The sequence below is a fragment of the Dipteris shenzhenensis genome, chromosome 28 (assembly GCF_047967505.1).
Source record: "Dipteris shenzhenensis isolate YYH24624 ecotype China chromosome 28, Dip_SZ_1.0, whole genome shotgun sequence".
In the NCBI taxonomy this organism is placed as follows: Eukaryota; Viridiplantae; Streptophyta; class Polypodiopsida; order Gleicheniales; family Dipteridaceae; genus Dipteris; species Dipteris shenzhenensis.
In genome coordinates this window covers 49,757,256-49,779,835 of record NC_141623.1, presented here as the reverse complement: position 1 = coordinate 49,779,835, position 22,580 = coordinate 49,757,256, and the positions used below count along the sequence as shown (strand labels likewise).

Sequence of the window (22,580 nt, the reverse complement as noted above, 5' to 3'; positions counted from 1 at the left end):
CAACGGCAATCTTCTCCAGTTGATCAAGCACAAGCACCTGCAGGTATCACTACTGAGCAAAAGAGGTGGGATGCCCAAGCGGTAACTTGGATCTCACTGAATCTAAAGAGATTCATTATCCCTCATATCAAGTCCTGCTGGACTACTTGTGAAAGAATCTTATACTCTACAGCTTGAGGTTTATTACTTAAAAGGTTCATATCACTTGAGGTCTATCAACTTGTGAAAGAATCTTATACTCTACAACTTGAGGTTTATCACTTAAAGTTATCCCCCATATCAAGTCCTGTTGGACTGCTTGTGAAAGAATCTTATACTCTACAGCTTGAGGTTTATCACAAGATAGAGAAGGTGAGGAATGTTGTACCAAGAGATTGAATGACTCAAGCTTTCCACATCAATTTCTCATGAAGAGAAAAGCAAATCAAAGAGCCTATATATATATGGTAAGCAGTATGCCTCTGCTCTGGATTGGGTGCCCATGGATTGCTTACCAATTTTTTCCTTCATTCCAGTACGTGAAATGTATGTTTCGGTGCATTGATGGTGAGGTGAAGTAGGCACAAGCTCAAGGAAAGGATGTTGACCATAATGAGGTAGAATCTCATTTTTGCGTAGAGAGCTTGATAGCTTGCACATGGGTGAGGGTGACTCTATGCAGGATCATGTCACAAGGATTCAAGATTTGCGTGAGAAAATCATGAATATCAATGAAGTCATTCTAGACTCATAGCTCATTTCCATTACTTTATATCTTTGCCAGATTCTTATCTTTCTTTTCATATACCTAGATGAATCCAGAAACATTCCCAAACTCATCCTCTAAAAACACAACATAGTGCAATTTCAATCTCATGATAGTCACTCACAAGGTTGAAAACCATAAACTCCATCATGCATAGCAAGGACTAGCTACTATGACATCCCCACTCGCGTCATCAGCGCCCAACAGTGGGAGTAGACCATAGTATAAAAATATGCTCTCACACATACAAATCCACACACCCACACATACTTGAGCATCCATTTATACAAAGTCTTCATACTGAGTTTCTGTCGGCACTCCGGAGGTGAAGGGCAAACTCAGCCATGATGAAGGCTAGCACTAAAGGAGAAGGCTAACTAAAAGGTAGTCCAAAATCTCTTCATTCAAGCTATAACTGCTTGTGAAGTCTAAACATTTTCATTTTAGTCTCTCCCCAACGAGCATCTAAATCTAAATCTAGCTGATAGGGCAACGTACCATTTAAGATAGAAAGAATTATCACAATACCAGCAGGCCGCAACTTGCCATACCTCGCTCAATCTTTTGATGCAAGGAAATCAGAATTGCCTCACTTTTCAAGAGTTGCTAGCACTCTTTTTGCAGAACGAGCAGACGCACAAAAGTATGGCTTCACATTCTCGTAGTGGGAAGCATGCTTTTTCAGCCAAGGGTAAGGACAAAAAGAAAGTTCGGCCAAGTCAGCCTTTCAAGAAAGGCAAGTGCCATTATTGCATGCCCTAAAGCAGGTGGGAGCACTAAAAAGGATGCACACAGCCTTTCAAGAAAGGCAAGTGCCATTATTGCATGCCCCAAGAGGCTTGCCAAAGAGAAGAAGAAAGAGTCTAGTATGGCAGTTTCACACTAAGCTCATAATGTAGGTTCCGATGATACTTCGGCTCATTTTGTTGAGCATGACTGACCCTTCTTTACTTGCAGCTATAAAGTTTCTCGTTAGTCATGCATTTTCAGCATGAATGAGACAGCTCAAACATGGTACTGTGATAGCCGTTCTTTCCACCATATTACCTCACATAGATCCTTCCTTGATAAGTTATCCAGTGCACCGGTTGCAAGTCAGTTTATTGTGCCAACAATTCTTCTTATCCAATTAAAGGAATTGGAGAACTCTCACTCACAGTCCTAAATGGTTCCGATCTTTGCATCCACGATGTTTTGTATGTCCTTAGGATTAAGAAGAATTGGAGAGCTCTCAGTCACAGTCCTGAATGGTTACGATCTTTGCATCCACGATGTTTTGTATGTCCTTGGGATTAAGAAGAGTTTACTTTCTGTCTCTTCTTTCCCTCGAAGAGGTTACCAGGTCATCTTTGAGTATGGCAGATGTATGATCCATAGATTATGCCTTGGATTTCACGAGTACCTCATGTCATGGTTTATTCCAACTTGATTCATATGAGAAAAGAGCATGTTTAACTTTTGTGGCTTCTACCTCTGCCATGCAGGATGCAGAGTTATGGCATGCCAGGTTTGAGCATGTAAATTGTGGCAACCTTATGCTATTGTAGAAGCTTAATATGGTTTGATGCCTTGCCTCATTTGGAGACCCCTCCAAACAAAAAATGTAAGGGATGTATTTTCCTTTCCCAAGGATGGTGCAATCTGCGCTATATGTAAATTACAGCTCATCCATAGTGATGTTTGCAGACCCATGCACACTCCGTCTCTTGGAGGTCATCTTTATTATGTTGCATTCATAGATGACTTCACCTGTTTTACCTGGGTCTTTGCTCTCAAGCATAAGTTTGGGAATATATATCCAAGGCATTGCATCAATGTTTTGCTGAGAAGGGAATTAAACATTAGTTTACGGTGAGGTATACCCCTCAACAGAATGGGAAGGCTGAAAGGAAAAAACAATCACTTTCGGAGATGGGGAGATGCATGCTAAAAGCAAAAAGACTGCCACACAAATTTCGGATACAAACTATTATGTGCTCGAATCGTATTTTGAACAGGTGTCCCACGAAGGCACTTAAGGTCATGACACCTTAAGCATGGTTTGGTTGTAAGCCCGATGTGGGCTATTTTCGTACATTTGGTTTTGTAGCATATGCACAAGTGCCTTAAGAATTGCGTAGCAAACTTGATGACAAGGCAGCAAAGTGCCTACACCAGTGAAAGCAAGGGTACCGAATCTCGTGACCAAGAAGGTTATCACTAGTTGGGATGTCATATTTGCTGAAAATGCAGATCTGCCCTTTACTGGTTTTGACAGAAATCAGGATCCTTCTGAACCCTCCGACAGGCTGCTGCCCATTTCCTTTGATGCTGCACCTGATAATGCAGCAGAAAATCAAAATTTGCATGGATGATGCCTCAATTCAGCCTATGGCTGAACCTGTTTCTCAGAAAGAGATTGATGATGTAGTAGCACGTGAAAGTACAGCAAAGCAGTAAGCAAGATCAGTACCTCGTTGGCTGCTCCACACACTTGAGGACAGCAAGCTCTCCAGACCACTTCCTACGGAGTGGCACTAGAGAGACTGAGGATGCCCATTACTGTGAGTCTATGGGGTCAACAACATACTTGAGGCAAATGAGTTGGTGGACTTGCTTGCCGGCAAGAAGGCAATTGGCACAAAGTGGGTGTACAAGCTCAAAAGAAAATCAGATGGTTCCATATGGAAGTACAAAGCTCATCTCGAGGCAAAGGGCTATGCCCAGTAGAAAGGCATAGATTATGATGAAACCTTTGCATCTACTTCTCGTATGACCACCGTTAGGTGTATGGTTGCATTGGTTGCATTTCATGGATGGAAGATGCATTTTTGAATGGGGACCTTTAGGAGGAGGTCTATGTTTCTTAGCCCATTCGATTTGTTAAACCTAGAAAGCCAAAGTATGCAAGCTGAGAAACACCTTGTATGGTTTGAAAAAATCTCCTCGAGCTTGGTGTGCAAAGATAGATGCCTTTTTGACTAGCCAAGGAATGCAAAATAGTCCACATGAGAGAACCCTCTACGTTAGGAAGGAAGGGGGGGATTTGTTCATCATTGTTCTCAATGTCAATGACACACTGCTCACTGGTAATAATGCTGCAAACATTTAAGATTTTAAGGCTGAATTACAGCAAACATTTGAAGTGTCAGATTTGGGGTTGCTTCACTACTATTTGTTGCATCCAGTTTATACAAGATGATAGAGGTATTGGGTTGTCCCGGTATATTGGTAAGCTCCTAGAACAGTTCAGATTTCAGCATTGCAAGCCCATCTCTACTCCTATGGAGCCAGGGCTTAAGCTATCCATTCATGATGCTAGTGAACCTTTTGAGTGTTGAGCAGGTTTATGCACAGTCCAAAGCCTTCACATTGGCAGGCTGTGAAGCGTGTGTTTCAATATTTGCATGGCAGCCAGGCCTTTGGTTTGCTCTTTCCCAATGGTTACATGCTTACAGCAATTCGGATTGGGCTGGTGATTTTGATACTCGACAGTCCACTAGTGGTAATTGTTCCTTTCTTGGACACCCATGCATTTCTTGTTAAGCAAGAGACAATCTACTATGGCTACCTCATCATTTGAGGCTGAGTACATGGTAGCCTTCACAACCACAGTCGAGTGTATTTGGCCGAGGCAGTTGTTGGTGATCTTCATGCATCATTAGAGGATGCCTACTTGAATTGTGACTGACAGTCAGGGTGCCATTGCAATGGCACAGAATCCTATGTTTCATGTTATATGAAACACTTTGAAATTCATTATCATTATGTCAAGGAGCCTACCTTAGGAATATAAATATTTCTAACACCCCCCTTGCAGTGACAAAGTACAATGTACAAGGTAAACATCAATCACCAAATGGATGTAAGTTTAAAGCTTAGCCAAAAGCTTCAAACTTCTGGATGTGGTAATGCTTTGGTGAAGAGATTTGTCACATTCTGCTGTGTAGGGCAGAAGACCAAGCTGATGTCCCCATGCATGTAGCGGCAGTTGCCAATGCTATGAAACAAGGGGCTACGGGCGGTTTTTCCCTTTATTAAGGTTTTTTTATCCCTAACCTCATTAGAGGTTGAGTTTGTGGCTGAGTTAGTCACCACACATCTTTTGACCCTAGTGAGGGCCCATCCTAGGATTTTGTCTCTACAACTACCCTAGCTTTGTGGTTCATTTGAGTTGCAAAAATTTCATTCCAGCTTGCTTCAGCTCCATTCTCTCGCATTCTCTCGCTTCCATTTCCAACACATGGGAAAGTTGTTTCAGCCTTCTTTCTCCATCAATGAGGATTCTTAGCAGGAACATTCAGGGCCTTGGTGTCCACCGAAGGTAGCTCGTTTGCAATCAACTTCAGCCAGTTCAATGACATTTGTGTCATTGGAACATACATGCAATTTGAAATTCAAAAATGTGCACAATGCAGAAATTTTCCTTGCAGCCTTATTCCTTTGCATGAAGAACAAAAGTGATTGTCCCTTACATTATACCCATGCTTTTACTGTTTTCTCCACCTCTCTATTGATTGTCTACGATAAAATTACATGTAATAGTTTGGCTTATCTTGAATGCTAACTTTCTTATTGAGAGAGAGATTATGGGGATATACAATGGCTTATGGTCATATTTAGTGATTCGAGAAGTGAGCAAAGACATGGAGCTTCCCAAAGGGTGAGGTAGTAAGCATCCATTGCAGACCTAGCAACCTCTAAGGCCATGGAATCCTATTCTATATCAGGCACAGAACTTGTATCAATTTCATTATCCAGAGACAGTACTTTCCATTCAGCTTGTGTTCATTGTCATGGACACAGTGTAGATGAGTAATGAGTTCCATCACAATGTAGATGAATAACAAGTTTTGTTCTGTGTTACATTGTAGGGTAGATTGTACGTTCATCCCCCAAATTCAGGATTCCATGAATCATTTTCCTTGTTTAGAAATTCAGAAGAAAGTCTACTTTCCCTTTTCCCTTTTAATAGTTAAGCATTGCTTATAGACCAAGTTGATATTGGTCAATCCTCAAAAATGTAAGAAATAAGACAATAGTTACAAGTTATTGAGAACATCTAAAACCTTGCTGGTACCAATGTCAGACAATCATACCAAAGCGCACTGAAGTCTGATACTGTGATCACTAGAGATTGAAAAAAACAAAAAAAAAACATGATTGTTGTACTGAAACAACTCCTAGATAAGTGAGACTTGACAAAAACTCCAGGTCAAACCATTTTGGTGTGCATGCTGTAAACAGTGTCCAACAAGGAGATCCTCTACAGACCACTGATATCTCTTCGGCAGATAAAAATAAAGAGAGAACAAGGGTAACCACAATTACTTTGACCGCTTGTCGCCTAGTGATATAGTTGGGGGACTCCAGTAATTTGCTATTATACTCCGCAAAAAACTGCCACAATCAATACAACAAAGATGGAAACTATGAATAACTTCAACAAAACCATAGGAACTGAACAAAACATACAGGTCCAAGTCCTTCAATTACAATCTCATACAGGAACACAAAAGGTTTTACTTTGCTAATGTGTAGTCAAGGCAAAATATGACATTACATAGAGCAGCAAAATATGACATTAAATAGGTTTTACTTTGCTAATGTGGTAACAAGCCAACATCCCAACCATTGTATTTATCTAATCCAGTCCTAAGGGAGGCTTGTAAGGCCAAAAAATACCTACTGCTGCAAAAGCAACGAGACAGTACACGAGTGGTAACCCGAATATCCACGGAGCAGCATCAATATGGTTGTCAAAACTAATCTGTAGTTCAAGTCATTTTCGTGCTAGACAAGAATGAAGCTGTAGTAGCCGTACAACCTTGCTGCCCACAGCAGCCTCTCCCCCAGCAACTAGCCATATCTACCCTGGTTTATTGCACCCTAGTCCTCCTCATATGGGGGCACATAGGTGGGGCGGTGACCTCTTCTAACAAATAAACCAGCAAATGAGAAAAGTATTTGTTCATCGCAAAGGTAAACAAAAGTGAATAGTTGTCATATTCTTGGCTAATGTCTCAGGTCTCATACGACTTTTAAGGGGAGCCTAATTAATGCCATCTCATCAAGTTTACAAAATGGAAGTTTGCCATCCAAAATAAACAATCCTCCAGGGACGAGTCCGGCAATAAGTATTCAGGGATCGAAGAGGTCAAAGTTTTAGCACCCTTCTCTGGAATTATGTGACTTTAAAAACAAGTTAGAAGCACAATATTCATCCATACTAAAGAGAAAATTGAGCAAATCATCATGAGGATGATAACTATTCGAAAGGAAATTGTGTGCTATTTATAAGAGGACTTGTGTTTCAGCATTCCTGAAATGCCAAACATTTTAGCCAGTAAAATGCCTTAAATGCAAGTGTTTCACTATATCCTTTTTTTAAGAAAATAAGATAACGGAAAATTACTACTATTATGCATCCATTTTAGGGGAGTCCACTGATATCATGGTTGGATAGCCAAAAATGGCGTGTGTTAAAAAAATCTTAAGAAGAATCATGAAAAAATCTTCTTTAAAACTCATTTCCCAACTAGGTCCAATGGAACGACCATGCACATTATGCACATTCTGACCAAGGGCCTTTTTGTTTTAGCTAACATAAAACTACACAACTATCGAATGGCAGAAAAGGAATTGTAATGTTAACTTGCATGTTGTATGATGTAAAACATACATAATAGTTCCTAAAAGTCTAAAGTTGCATAAAAAGCTTTGTGTTAAACAATGGTAACTGTGGTGTGATGTACCATATTATATTGTGAGTAGCCTTGCTTGCCCATGTAACTTGAACAAGACCCTTACAAATTTGCATTATCGTTGTGCTTTGAACTAGATCATTGATAAAAGCTCACGCATGCAGGTTGAATGTTATTTGTAAAAAGAAGTGTTACTGCAGCCGTGAATCAAACAAAATACTGATTATTGAAGGCTGTTCGAACAGATGAAAGATTCATCAAAGTTATTGGAGCTCCCTTGTGATGTTTTGATTCCTGCATCTTTGGAATCACAAATACATACAGGAAATATTCCACATATCAAGGTATAGATTGATTTTATGTCTCACCATGAAGATGCTGGAAATTCTACCTTGTCCCAGATGAAATTGGGTTCTGTTCACAGTAATACAACTACAATGGCAACTCCATCACCCTCCTAAGGAAGAATGCAACTACAATGGATGAGGTATGGCAATCCATCAAAAAACTCCAACAAGGCCTTTCATATTCTTGGAGGCTCTGTATCATGCTCAGACTTTAGCCTCTGAGTTGCATGGGATGCACAGTCTGGATGTCACCATCATGTTTGTCTTCCAAAGCCACTCACCCTAGATCTGAAGGGGGGTTTGTTGGAAATCGGAGTCTTAGTGTTGTAGGCTATCTCATGGGCTATCCATAGATGCCACTTATACCTTGGTATGAGCCTTGTAGGCCTAGTTATAGTCAGTTAGGACTATTGGTACAGTTAGTTTATGTACCAGCTAGGTCAATTAGGACACTTAGTCCAGTTAGGGCAGTTAGCCCTAGGGTTTTGTTATGTTGGCTCTCCCTTGAGCCTACACACTTCAGTTTTGCAGCGATCTATTACACAATCTCATTTTCTCCATTGTGCTTCCATTTTTGAGCTTCCATTGCTTCCAACACCCAACAAGTGTGAGTATCCTAGAGTCCTAGAGTGAGATTGCCCTTAAGTTATTTCGGTGTGAAGAGTCCTTGGGCCACTTGTGCAAGTGGACCAAGTCTAGTCTAGATTAGATACTATTGTGTGACATTGTGAGGTTAGGAGATATTCCTCCAATGACCTCGTAGGGTGTGAGGCTTCCCCATTACATCAAGTCTTTCACATCCAATTCATTGCATCATCATGTGATTGTGTTTCCCTCCCTTCTTTGACCATGGATTCTAACACTACATCCTTCTAATCTATCTCCTACGATTCATCTTGAAATTGGACTGTCGCCTCGTACCTTTGATGAATAGTCATAGGGACAAGAGTAAACTGAAGGATGAGTAACTTGATCAGTTGTTTATACATATTCTCTCAAAGGTCAATTTTCTACATCATCCCACTTTTGACATCGATATAGACATGTTGGCCTAAGTGGAATATCTTGATGAGATAGAGATTGCTGGTATGAACTCAATTTTCTTTTCAATAGGATGCGGTTTGCGCACATGTGTGGGTGGGCAAAGTGTTCATTGCATATGGTCCCCTGACTCCCTTTCATACATCACGAACTCGGGGGGAGAACGAGTTCCCCATGAAGATCTAGTTCTACCATGACGACTAATTAAGAGTAGAATGGAGTGACTATCACGCGCATTGAGGATTGCCATCGCACAGATGCGGGTCTCGCCCCATCAGCTAAGGATCGAGGCAAGGAGAGCCACAAGCATGCCCAAAGAGCAGCAGATGTACAAGTTATGCACATTGGTGGAGGTGAAGATAGAGGAGCATTTCCTATGTACCTGCTCATATACCTAGATGAATCCAGGAACATTCCCAAACTCATCCTCTAAAAACACAACATAGTGCAGTTTCAATCTCACGAGAGTCACTCATAAGATTGAAAACCATAAACTCCATCACGCATAGCAGGGACTAGCTACTATGACATCCCCACTGACATCATCAACGCCCAAGAGTGGGTGTAGACCATAGTATAAAAGTATGCTCTCACACATACAAATCCACACACCCACACATACTTGAGCATCCATTTATACAAAGTTTCTATCGGCACTCCGGAGGTGAAGGGCAAACTCAGCCATGACGAAGGCTAGCACTAAAGGAGAAGGCTAATCAAAAAGTAGTCCAAATCTCTTCATTCAAGCTATACCTGCTTGTGAAGTCTAAACAGTTTCATTTTAGTCTCTCCCAAACGAGTATCTAAATCTAAATCTAGCTGATAGGGCAACGCACCATTTAAGATAGAAAGAATTATCGCAATACCAGCAGGCCGCAACTTGGACGAAAACTTCACAAGGTGAAATTTGCATGTCTGCTAATACGGCATAAACATATACCTAGATGAATCCAGGAACATTCCCAAACTCATCCTCTAAAAACACAACATAGTGCAGTTTCAATCTCACGAGAGTCACTCATAAGATTGAAAACCATAAACTCCATCACGCATAGCAGGGACTAGCTACTATGACATCCCCACTAACGTCATCAGCGCCCAACAGTGGGTGTAGACCATAGTATAAAAGTATGCTCTCACACATACAAATCCACACACCCACACATACTTGAGCATCCATTTATACAAAGTCTTCGTACTGAGTTTCTGTCTACTATGTACCTGCTCAGTCTACTATGCGTTCCGAGGACCGTACCACTGTCTCTTTTAGGAGAGACATGGATTTGGGCCACTCTCTCAACTGATCCACTTACATGACCAAATTTTGCATTGCTCTCTATCTGATGGAGATGTGGCGATATAGAGAGACCCTACTACGGCAAATCAGACAACAAGAAATGACAGTGCCACAAGAGACAGAGATAGATCGAGCACAACGACACGTCATAGATTTTTATGCATTTGAGTCAGCCCCAAGACATCATGGAGTAAAGGAGGAGAAGATAGCTGACATGAGGGCAGTATAGATCAGTAGAAAGAGCGGAGCAGTGGAGAGAGACCACGCATGATGCAAAGGTTGACCAAGCACACACGACAGAGATCCCAGCCCCACTCCTCGAGAGGATTGTCCAAGCCGGATACAGATATCATGGAGACCACGTCCCCCGCCACAACGAGACATGCCCCAACAGACACATATACAAGATACCCTTGCATCTCAAAGGAGAGCCACAATGGCACCTACGTATTTGGAGCAGTAGTTTTGACTTTTTTGATATTTTGAGCTTTTTTATTAGCATCATCAAGGACCCAAGTCCTCAACCCATTGTGGCTTGTATGAGTTACTAGTTTGTCTCATAGGTGCGCGAACATGTAAATCTCCCTCCCTCTCTCTCTCTCTCTCTCTCTCTCTCTCTCTCTCTTTCTCTCTCTATGCACAAACTTTTACAAGTGCTCAAGACTTTCTGTAGGGAAAGTGGGCTGCAAGTGAATGTCGGAAAAACAAAGATGATGGCAATCTGTACCAATCAGCCAGAACATCCCCCTGAGATCACCTTTTATGGACAGATTATTGAGTATGTCAGCACCTTCAAATACTTAGGGGTTGATATCCTGGCAGATCACAGATGGTGGCAATGTATACACAGAAGGATGGACACTGGCTAGGGGAAGTACTACTAGTTTGAGAATGACTGCAGGCACACTGACGCCAGGAACTGGAAAATTCGAAATGTATTGTTTGATGGATATGTAGTACAGACAGTATTATAAGGAGTGGAAGTATGGGGAGGCAGTATTTCAGCCTCTACATCGAATGATATTGAGAAAATGCAAAAGGCTTTCTTACGGCAACACCTTGGTGTCAAACCCACTACTTCATACTCAGTACTTCTGTTGGAAACGGGAAGGAGGCCGATTGAATTTCATGCACTGATCAAAGTTATGCCATACCTAATAGAGGTGCAGCAAATGCAACCTGATAGGCTGCCTCATAAAGCATGGAATGCCAGCACAAAGCTTCAAAAGAACCACAAAAGTAAGATCATCTGTACAGGATGGGCAACTGACATAAGAAAATGGTTCAGCAGATGGAAAGTGGAAGCATATTAGACCATGCCGCCTGAAAAGGTCACCATGCAAGAGTTTCAACTGTCTTTACTGAGCACTTTGCAAACTCACTAGCTAACAAGTGAAAAGAAGGTAAAGCTGGAATATTACGAAGACAACACAAATCCCACATGTTGGTCTACGTACATGTCCATAGAGACTCATGCTCAGCCTTATATTAGCACATATCCCCCTTCTATATCGCAGAAACATAGCCAGGTTTCGTACCAGATCTCATACATTTGCAATTGAGAAGGGAGCTTGGATGCATCAGCCTAGACATGCTCGAGTCTGTACCCTTTGTGTCATGCAGACAGTTGAGACAGAGGCACATGTGGCTCTACAATGCCCCCGATATGCACATATCAGGGAGGACTACCAGCAGATATTGGAGGACTCCGCTCAACTGACATCAATTCTCTCTACTGCCTCTCCAGCAACATTGGGATCTTTTGTTACTCGTCTTTTTACCTAGCGTCAGGAACTCATAGACTCCTGACCCCTCTCTTTGAGGAGACTCTATTTTACACTGTATTGAGATGGGTCCCATGGGTCATTTTTGGCCCCCCAAGGACGTTAATAGACTCTACTTCTACTTCTACTTCTACTTCTCTCTCTCTCTCTCTCTCTCTCTCTTTAATAGACTCTACTTCTACTTCTACTTCTACCTCTCTCTCTCTCTCCTCCGTACAGCTCATCATAACCCCTCCATACAGCCCGTGGTACAGCTATGTAACCCCTTTGTACAGCTCGTCGTACACTCTCCGTACAGTCCCGAACCCCCGTACAACTTGTCGTACAGCCCCGTACAGTTCTCAGTACCCTTTCTGTACATCCCGTATCAGTCCATCGTACCTGCCTGTACTTTCTCGCAGCAAGCTCCTAGGGTTTCTAACCCTGAGTTGGGCTAAACTCCCAGCCCAACTCGGGGGTTAGGTTCAGCTAGGGAGTCCTCCAAATCCCCCTCAACTCCATCAACGTCAACTATCAAGACTCGGTACTCTACAGTTGCAGCCATGACACCCTCTCCGTATGCACACAATTACCAGCGAGAAGGGTCCAAACGACCTATCATTGGACAGCATGAACAGATGTATTATTTGCAGCAAGCAGTCAGAGAGTTAAGGCTTGAGCTGGCAGAAGTAAAAGCTCGACTTCAAGTTCTAGAGGGACCTGGCAAGCAGGCAGTAATTGCTGAGGTTGTGGACTCATGTAAGAATTCTCCTCCTACTCCTCAACTAGTCTCTACAGTCAAAGATATGGTCCATACTAAAGTACAACCAATCAAGAAAGAAGTGATTGAGGAGTTTGACACAAAGGCAAATAAGACTGATATCCAAGAAGAGATCAAAGAACACGAAGCCAGATGTGATAATGCATTAAAGATTAGAGTGGGGGGGCTCCCTGAAGGATGGTTCAAAGATGATGACTCTTGCAATGAGACTTTAGCACATGTCAAAGCAGCCATGCCTAATATTGGATGGAAGGTTGATGATGATAATGATGATGATGATGACGGGGCAACTAATATCCGGCACTCCAAAGGACATGCTATTCTTACACTAGTCCTGAGATTTACGGATCAAGCTTCTTTGACGATCTTACAAGTTGAAAGGGACCAAGATATGGATAGCTGAGGAACTTACACGAGCTCAATTAAAGAACAAGGCAACGGAATTAGCTAAAGTTAGGGCTGCTAGGAAGGATGGAAAATGGGCAGTTTATCGTTAAGGCATAGCACTAATCAAAGAGTTTAAATCCAAACCAAAAGACTCTCAGTCTTAAACTGATGTATGGCTGATTACTTTTTCAGACTATGATGTAGGTATTCTAAATAATTGGCGTTGCTTTTGCACTCCCTGGGAGCTGCCATGTGCCCTCCCTAAAGCAGATGTACTAAATGGTTTTTTGCTGTCCCATAGACCTGTTGGTCTCCCGTGGACATTAATAGATAGGAGATCTCACAGCTCCGACAGGAGGTCACTGTTGTACGTACAGTTCCAGGGAGCACCCCAGTCATGGAGGCACAAATTGCGAGCATGCAATCTGCCATCAAGGAGACGTCCAGATGGGTCGACGTAGCCAAACACGAACCTGCAAGGGTAACCATTTCGACTACCCTCCTGGAGCAGCAACAGAGAGCCAGCAAGCCTCTCAACATCAAAGTATGTGGGATTCGCCGCACTGAGGCTACCCCAATGGCAAATGCGCAGGTCTTCGTGACCACTACCCTAGGGGTGATTGAGCACTGCATTAAGAGAGCATGGCGGGTTGGGAGGGACCCCAATCGAGAGCAGACCCTTATCATCCGGTTCCATGACGCACAGGCACGACTTTCGGCTTTACGTCGTAGGTCAGCCTTACGAGACCAGCCAGCGATCTCCATGGACGAGGACCTCACTCCACTACGGGTTGAGGAGAGGCGTTTCCTGTTGCAGTAGCGGGATCAGGCCCGCAAAGAGGGGAAGTGGGCAGTAGTACGAGATGGACGACTCCTTACAGGCCCCCATCGGGCACCCACCTCTCGTCCCGCATAGGGAGGCGGGGCCTATGAGACTCAGACATCCGAGACCCTATCTTGTACCATCTGGAACTGTAATGGTACCTTATGGTCAAAACCAAGGAACTTCTCGGAATCCTATACAGGTCACGACATAGTCTTTTACATAGAGACACATCGGAGTCCAGAGCGCCCACTACCAACAGTCAGCCGGTATACATGGGAGTCTGCATACAGAGATGAGACGAGGGATACAGGAGGGGTTCGAGGATCAGGAGGAGTCGCAGTCCTTTACAGATCCACACTTTTGGGGACCATCTCAGTGGAGCAGAGAGATCCACACTCCAGGTTTCTCTGGATTCGGATGCGACACATGGATAGCCGGAATTTGTTTATCGCAGTTTGCTACTTCCCCCCCCAAGACCTCCCGATTTGCCAGAGATATTCGAGGGGAGGATGAGACATCCCCATTTACTACTCTTTATCAGTCCATCATTGACTTCTCTAGCCGTGGGGAAGTCCTCCTAGTTGGGGACTTCAACGCGAGAACAGGCGCTCGTCAGGTACCACTCCTCGACTTAAGGGATGATTCCACTCTACTACCAGACATTGACCTTGAGGAGGCAGGTATACTATGAGTTTCGGCTGACAAACGAGGACCGCTCACATCCTATGGGCAGGCCCTGTTAGACCTCGACAGGATGCATGATCTCATTATCTATAATGGTCTTGACAGATGGCCCGCATCAGGTGGCTTCACTTGCTTTCCACATGGGGGAGGCTTCAGTGTTGTGGACTACATCATGGGATCCCTTGCCTTCACATCTCACATCACTGACTTTACCGTAGCACCTCTCCCTCCAGGGGCTAACCATACCTATCTTTTCTTTAGCATTTCTACCCCCCGCCGCACAGCACTTTCTACCCCGTTGAGCTCTTACTCCACTTACCATGATATACGCTTTGATCGCAATCACTCACCTACTTACTCTAGTCGTCTGTACATTCTTCTTGCATACATTGACTTTATACCCTTACTAGAAGACCGTGCTGCCCTAGTCACTCGCTCACTACATGAGGCTACTCTTCACGCCTTTCCCCACACCACCCGAACACCACCTCCTGGGACCGTACCCTATAATAGTTGGTACGATGATGAGTGTAAGGCTTTACGCGGTCAGCTCAGATTCGAAACAAAAAACAACCTTCCGAGCGAATCGACGACGCTACACGAGTACCGCCGTCTGGTACGTAGGAAGAAACTTGAGTTTGTGCGTCGGAACGAGGAGGAGCTACTGAACATTCTGTTTAGTAATAACTCTAAGGACTTCTGGCGGAGATTTCTAGAGGGACAGTCCCCCCCACCACTCACTGACACTCAGGTGTAGTCTGATTATACACGCACGCTCTATGATATCCCAAATCAGCCAGCCCCTAACCTATCACATATGCCACGCCCCACAACCTGCACCCTCTTCACTAAAGGGGAGGTAAAGGATGTCATAATGAAACTTCATAATGGCCGAGCGAAGGATCATGAGGGACTATGCACTAAGTTCATTGCATTAACCTCCTAGCCCCAATCTTAGCCAAGCTATTTAATGAAGCCGTTTGCTTGGGGTTTCCATGCACCTGGACCATCAACACTATCTCACCCATCCACAAGGCAGGGGATCCCATGAACCCGGAGAACTACAAAACCATTATGATTCGACATGTCATGTCCAAGATTTATGCATCAGTACTTGATTCTCAGATCAGCAGATTTGCGGAGTGTCGAGGACTCACAGCAGCGGGATAGGCCGCCGATTTCAGGCGGGATCATGGGCCATGGACCACATTCTCGCGCTCAAATGCATCATCGAGGAGGCGAGGGCACGGAAGCAAAGGGTTTATTGTTACTTTGTGGACTTCCGCAAAGCATTTGACACCGTTCCGAGAGCCCGTCTCATACTACGCCTACAGGATCTAGGTTACGACCAGGAGATCATTTGGGTTGTCATGGCACTTTATGAGCGAGTTTCAGGCAGAGTCCGAACAGGATCTGGATGGACATACGAGATCATGAGCACTATCGGGGTCAAACAAGGGTGCCCATTATCACCTACCTTGTTTGGCCTCTACATCGACGAGCTCGAGACACTATTGCAGACACAGGGTGGGGTAGGTTGCTCTCTCACGGGCACGCTGATCCGGATATTACTTTATGCAAATGACGTGGCTCTCTTGTCTTCCTCAGCAGAGGGGCTCCAGAGACACCTTAACGCACTACAGTCCTTTTGTGAGTCTCATGATTTGAAGGTCAACTTGGGTAAAACCAAGGTTATGATCTTCAATACATCCCGAGTCGTCATGTGCGATGAACATTACACATTTGAGGGGTCCCTTGTTGAGGTAGTTTCATCAAACACTTATCTAGGGGTCGTCTTTTCCGAACCCACCTTCACCATGAGACCCGCGATGCAAGTGCGCTTGAGCAGAGGATATGCTTCATGGGCTACTTTAGAGATAGTGCTTCCACTCTCATTTTCAGGATCCACAAACCAAAGGGTTGCTTTTTGACTCCTTGGTCCGCCTTGCAGGGATGTATGGCAGCCCATGCTGGGGGCCAGATTTGTCGGATACAGAGTGGGCCAGGGTGGAGCGGCTACAGGTTCTCATGTTTTCACGGATGATCCGTGGTAAGCCATCTGTCCCTCACCAGATCATTTGGGCAGAGTTTGAGTCACCCCCATTACAGCTAGATGATGCATTTCAGGTCATTACATATCTGTACTGAGTCAGGGAGTATGGGACACATCCGGGCGTAGCAAGATACCATGGCTAGCACTGTCCTCTTCTATGGCACTTGCAGCAGGGGGAGATCAAAGGTGTTGGTATGCATGCACAGAGAGATGGTTTGCACGACTAGGGCTCCACATGGACAGACTACCCCCTTTCCAATACAGCATGGATGCTCCTTTCTCTCCCCTCCTATCACACGAGGTCAACCAGCTTATCCGTGAGGATCTACTACAGCTACACACATTCTGGACTTGGTTGGGCCCGAGTGATCTTCCAGTGAAGCTAGGCTTCTACAGAGATCACTTCTTACATATCACAGCAGAGGGTTTCATTGATCCACCAGGATACACGCAAATTCACCTACCCCACTCGCTGAGGATCTCCCTTGGGCAGTTCCGGGTCTCTTCACACAGACTTCGTATCGAGAGCGGCCGAGCAGATCGGTTACCTAGGGAGAGGCGCATATGCACACTGTGTGACATGCAGGAGGTTGAGACAGAGGGGCATTTCATCTTCAGGTGTCCTGTTTACTATGAGATCCGAGGGCGTTTCTACTGCCTCTTCAGAGAGAGTTATGGGATGTTGGCTCGTGTCCTCTCCTACCCAAACCAACGATGTTTGGCTAGTTTCATTCATGAGATGCTCAGACACTGAGATAGGATACTCCGAGCACGGAGATAGGAGCAGATTTCTCCCTTGACTGATACCTCTCAGAGCTCTATCACAGAGTTCTTTCAAACAGATCATATAGAACCCCATGAGGCGTAAGGGTTTTCTCTACCCATCACATTTGCTAGTCATTAAGACGCTAGCAAATGGCCATTGTAGCATAAAAATGAAAAAAGAAGACAGGAAAATAGAAGCTCCTTACTTGGAGCTCAAGAAAGTGAGACGACCTCAAAGCAAGAGATTGCGGTTTTGATCAAATTCCCTACAAAATAAAGCAAACACACCATTTTTTAAAAAAACATGTGGGTGAAGCAAGAACTGTTCGGAGAAACAAAGCAAGAACTGTTCGGAGAAACAAAACAAGGGAATTCCCTACTACAAGCAAGAAACTAGAGCAAAAGAGAAAGTAAACTGTGGCAAATTGTGAATATATCCCTTGCATTAGTATCCCTGCATCAGGTGCTTGTAGCTGCCTTTTAATCGCGAAACTCTGTCATCGTCCTGTGCACATTGTTGGATTCAAAAGTGCTCATATGTTGTACATTGGAACTCTAAATTGAAGTCTAATAACAAAGGCGAGCTAACTTGCGGATGACCGTGACCCGAAGCCTGTGACCCGACAGCTCAAACAGAGGGTTGCCTCACAGATCACACTTGGGGACATCCCCTCCTTGTTTAGGGTCAGAGCCCAATCGACGGGAGTCACAGTGGCCTTGGTTAGACTCAAAGCTACAACCAAGAGACGTACCAGGACTGCACCCAGTGCTAATTATATTACTTCGAAAGCAAGATACAAAAGGTCAGCTTGTAGCTAACGGGCTGCGTTCACAAATCGGACACAGCCCTAAAAGGTAACAAAAATAAATCACTCTCTCACGGAGGGATAAGGCGAGTGTGAATGAACAGCCATCGGGGTGGTGAGTAGCGCCACCGAAGGCCCTGCGAAGTCTGCTCGAAGAAGAGGCCCTGTGTGTCCCAAGCCCGGAGGAAGCGTCTCCACTTCCCCCGACCGGCCCGGGAATCTCCCTGAATCTGGTCCCACTGGCCTCTGAGGGTATGAATAATCTCGCTCCAAATATCAGTCATGATATGGGCAGTCGATAAGGAGGTGCAACCGAGGATCTGCGCGCAACGCGAGGTCCAAATGTGCCACCCTGCGATGCTGCTAATAATCTCCCAGACTGGCTGTCTCTCCTGAACTCCTGTATCAACCTCTGCTAGGTGCTGCGGGATACCCTCGAGCGGCCCCCACGTCCCCTGTGTGATAAGGAAAGTGGGGTCCTACTGGCATGCCTCGAAAAAGTGATGAAGACCAGGTGCGATGCTGCACCAACAGAACGCGCCCCAAGTGATCAAACCTAGCTCCGGTGCTACGCGAGTAAGAATCCCGAAAGTCCATCTCCACACTTCTTGGGCACGAGTGCAGCTCCACAAGCAGTGTTTTGGTGACTCCTCATCCTCATGGCAGATCTAACAGCGTCCGTCCTGGCCTATCTGCCGCAACCAGCTCCCCACTGGAAGACCTTTGTGGGCAAGAAGCCACAGCAAGTAGGAGATCTTCCGCGGCCGCCAGCTCTCCCACAAGGCCTTCCAGAAGGTCTGCAAAAAGAACCTAGAAATACCCTGTGCATACCAACTGGGCCGCTGGGTGGGGGGGCGGCTCTGCATCCTCCCAAGAACTCGCCTGCCCAAAGTCGTGCTGTAGGCAAAGAAGGAGGTCGGCCCCTGTCCTGTCACAATCTCTGGCCAACTCCACTCTCCTGGGTCCCAATCAAGCTCTGACAAGGCCCGCTCCTCCCAGAGCCAGAGTCGCCAAAGCTGCATCTGATCCTGCTCAATGCTAGGATCGGTATGCCAGCCCTTCCCCAAGAGGCCTACGACCCGAACCCTCTGCCATGGGAGGAGGGGGTCGATGAGCGCATCCTCTCTCATGAGTCGTCCATCCCCCATAACCGCGAAGAAGGAAATAGAGGAGTCGTCCATACGTCCTGCGACCACCAGTGGGATGCCACGGGGGGTGAACTGTCCCAACCAACGGTCGTCACTAGGCATGAGGATCTGAGGCTCAGGTGGAACCAACCAATCAACTGGGATCGCGCCGTCGATCTCCGTGCGTCTCGCCTCGGCTCCACGTGCACCTCCAGCTGCGTCTGCGAGATCAGCCGTCTCCAAATGTCTGTACGTGTCCCTCCAAACTCGAAGGGACCGGGCTGGCCCCCTCATCCAACCATCCCACCTGATATGTGATCTCTCCCCTAACTGAAGGCCCTCGGCATCTCTGACCTGATCATTCCAGATAAGCGGTTGGCAATCGATCTCCTCCTGACAGCTAGGAGGGGACTGAATGAGACTGAGGCGGAGCCGCCTCCAAACCATGAGGAGGCTACGAACGAGTGGGGAACGGGGCTGAGTAAGCGGGGCGGAAGTGAAGATCCACCTGAGGGACGGGAGCCACTCTCCACCTCGGCGCAGACACAAGAACCGAACCCCTGCTGAAGTAGCATCTTCCACGTTTGCCCCCCGGGGTCAAACCGCGGATGACTAGCTTGCCTAAAAAGGCCTGACTCTGAAGCTCTGGATCGATGACCCCCAGGCCACCCTCAGCCTGCGGAAGAATGACTGTCTGCCAAGCAACCCTGGCTCTGGCATCTCTGAGGCCATCCTCCCTGGACCAAAGGAAGTTCCGAACCAGGCTCCTAAGCTGTGCCACGCTGGATCTCGAGAAACACCAACAGGAAGCCACATACCAAGCCGTGGCTAGGAGGACCTGGTTGAGCACCAGGGCACGACCTGCAAGGGAAAGCTTAGCAGTGCTCCAGAAAGCCAGCTTCCGTCGGATGGAATCTAGCACCGGGAGAAACTGCTGAGCTGGCGCGATGTCCATGCCGACCTGAAAACCAAGGTATCTAGCTGTTTGTCCCCGTGGGATCCACCTGAAACCCAAAAACCTCCCCCACTGAGAACACGCCCCGGGGTCTGTGAGAAAACCAACTGATTTGTTCCAGTTGATTTTCACACCAGCAGCCGAACAGAAGACCTCCAGGGCCATCCTCACCCTCTCCAGCAACCGAACAGAAGACCTCCAGGGCCATCCTCACCGTGCTGGACAAACAGGGCTGTGTCATCCGCGTACTCCGAGTCCAAGAGCTCCGTGTCCTCCCGGAGTGGAAGGCGAACACCCCTGATCCCTATAGACCTCACCCGAAGATAGTAAGTCATAGCCTCAGCGAAGAAGAGAAACAGGTAAGGAGCAAGGGGGCAGCCCTGACGCACTGATCTCTCCAAGCTAAAACGCTCACCCATCCTGCCTCCAATGATGACTCTGCTAGAAGCTGTCCTGTACAAATCTGAAATACCCTGAATCCAACCTGCTGGGAAACCTAGCCGCTCCAGAGTCCCCTCCAGAAAGCACCAGTCCACTCGATCGTAGGCCTTCTCAAAGTCGAGAAGTAGGATGGCAAGGTGTGATCCGCTGTGCTGAGCCCACTCCGCCGCCTCTGAAAAGGTGAAGACATTATCCAGGATACTGCGATCCTGGACAAAGCCTGTCTGAGTGTCATGAATGAGGTCTGGGAGTAGAGGCCGAACTCTAGCACTGATCATCTTGGCGAGGATTTTGTAGGCAATGGTAAGGAGAGTGATCGGGCGCCACTGACGGATCTCCTGTCTATCTCCTCCCTTCGGGATGAGGCAAATCAGTCCCGAGGAGAGGCTCTCTGGCAAATAACTGCTGCTGAAAATCCTCTGAAGAGCTGCTAGGAGGGGCTGATGGATCCGGTCCCAGAAGGAGGTGAAGAAAGCCCGGGATAGCCCATCCTCACCTGGGCATTTCTGTCCATCGATGGCCATCAAGGCCTCCAGCATCTCATCCGTGGTGAACGGTGCCAACAACGTCACCTGCATGCTAGGCTGGACCAGGGGTGGAATGTGCCTCCACACCTCCTCACGGGCACGTCGAGTACGAGGGGCAAGCGGCTCCTGCTGGAAAAGGGTCCTGTAGAAGTCGGTGGCCAACCCCAAGACCTCTCCCGGATCCGTAACGATGTGTCCCTCCGCTGTCCTGAGACTCCGAAGCTGATCTCCTGCAGCTCTCTGGCCATGCGTCCTGAAGAACTCCCTGCACATCCGGTCACCCTTCCGAGCCCAGAAGGAGAGAGAGGCGTGATAGAAAAACTCTGAGCGACGCTGGAGTGTCTCCTCAAGAAGGGCTCTGGCTCGAAGGGCCTGGATCCGAAGCTCCTCCGAGCCCGGGGATGCCTGCAGGAGTCGCTGAATGGAGGCGAGGTCCCTCCGAAGAGCTCTCTCTCTACCCCACCAATCCTGTCGAACCTGTAGGGCTGCGAGCTGGCAGATCTGGCTGGACTCCTGCAAAGCCTGCGCCACCGAATCAACCAGATCCACGCACTCGCCCCAGTCTTTGTCCCAAAGACTGCAAATACTGCTGCGCACGTCCTCCCTCGAGAAGATGGAGTCGGAAATCCGGCATGAGCGGGGGGGAAGGGCCTGAGCTGCCGAGTCTAATGATAAGAGCACAGGCGCATGGTCGGAAAGTGTCGTCCCTGGAACTATACCCGCCTGACCGCCTCTGCTGATGGCCCAATCACTAACATAAAATCTATCCAGCCTCTCCAGGAGTCTGCCTCCTTCCCTGCGGAAGCCCCACGAGAAGTCCAAGCTCCCGTGCCAACGCCGGAAGGACGGGTCTCGCCAACTGTCCCTTCCTCCTGTCGCAAAGATAAAAGAGTCCCAAGCGGACTGCTCTGCCTGAGACATACCTGTAAACTCCGGTCCTCTGCCCTGCTGGTCCTCCAAGGTCTCCAGATTGTTGAAGTCACCTCCAACAATCCAGGAATCCATGTCTGGGAGAATCCCTGTAAGTGTCCTCCAGAAGGTGGCTCTACAACGGAGATCTGTGGGAGCATAAATGTTGAGGATTCCAACTCTGGAGCCCTCCAGTTCCAGGCCTACCCAAAGGGCACGGCCTGGTATCAACGTGCCATGACCGAAAACTCCCTGGGCTAGCTGCTCGCCCACGGAAGTACAGACACCACCACTCCTCCCCAGTGCGCCGATCGCGGGCTCCCAATAAGTGTGAGAGCGTCCAGGGAGAATCTTCCCGCATCTACGGGAGTGAGCCGCAGAAAGCTTGTGCTCCTGGAGCAGGAGAACATCCAAACGACCAATCACTGCTGGCTGAAGTTCCT

General features: G+C 46.6%; 1 protein-coding gene across 1 annotated transcript in view; it reads right to left on the bottom strand.

The window, feature by feature from the left end:
• Positions 1–22,580, bottom strand: part of LOC147883677 (Mo25 family protein) — a 79,102-nt gene that overhangs the window by 12,907 nt on the left and 43,615 nt on the right. The window contains exon 7 of the mRNA XM_087399858.1: positions 6,056–6,124. Coding sequence (XP_087255984.1) covers positions 6,056–6,124 — 69 coding nt within the window. The remainder of the gene's footprint in view (positions 1–6,055; positions 6,125–22,580) is intronic.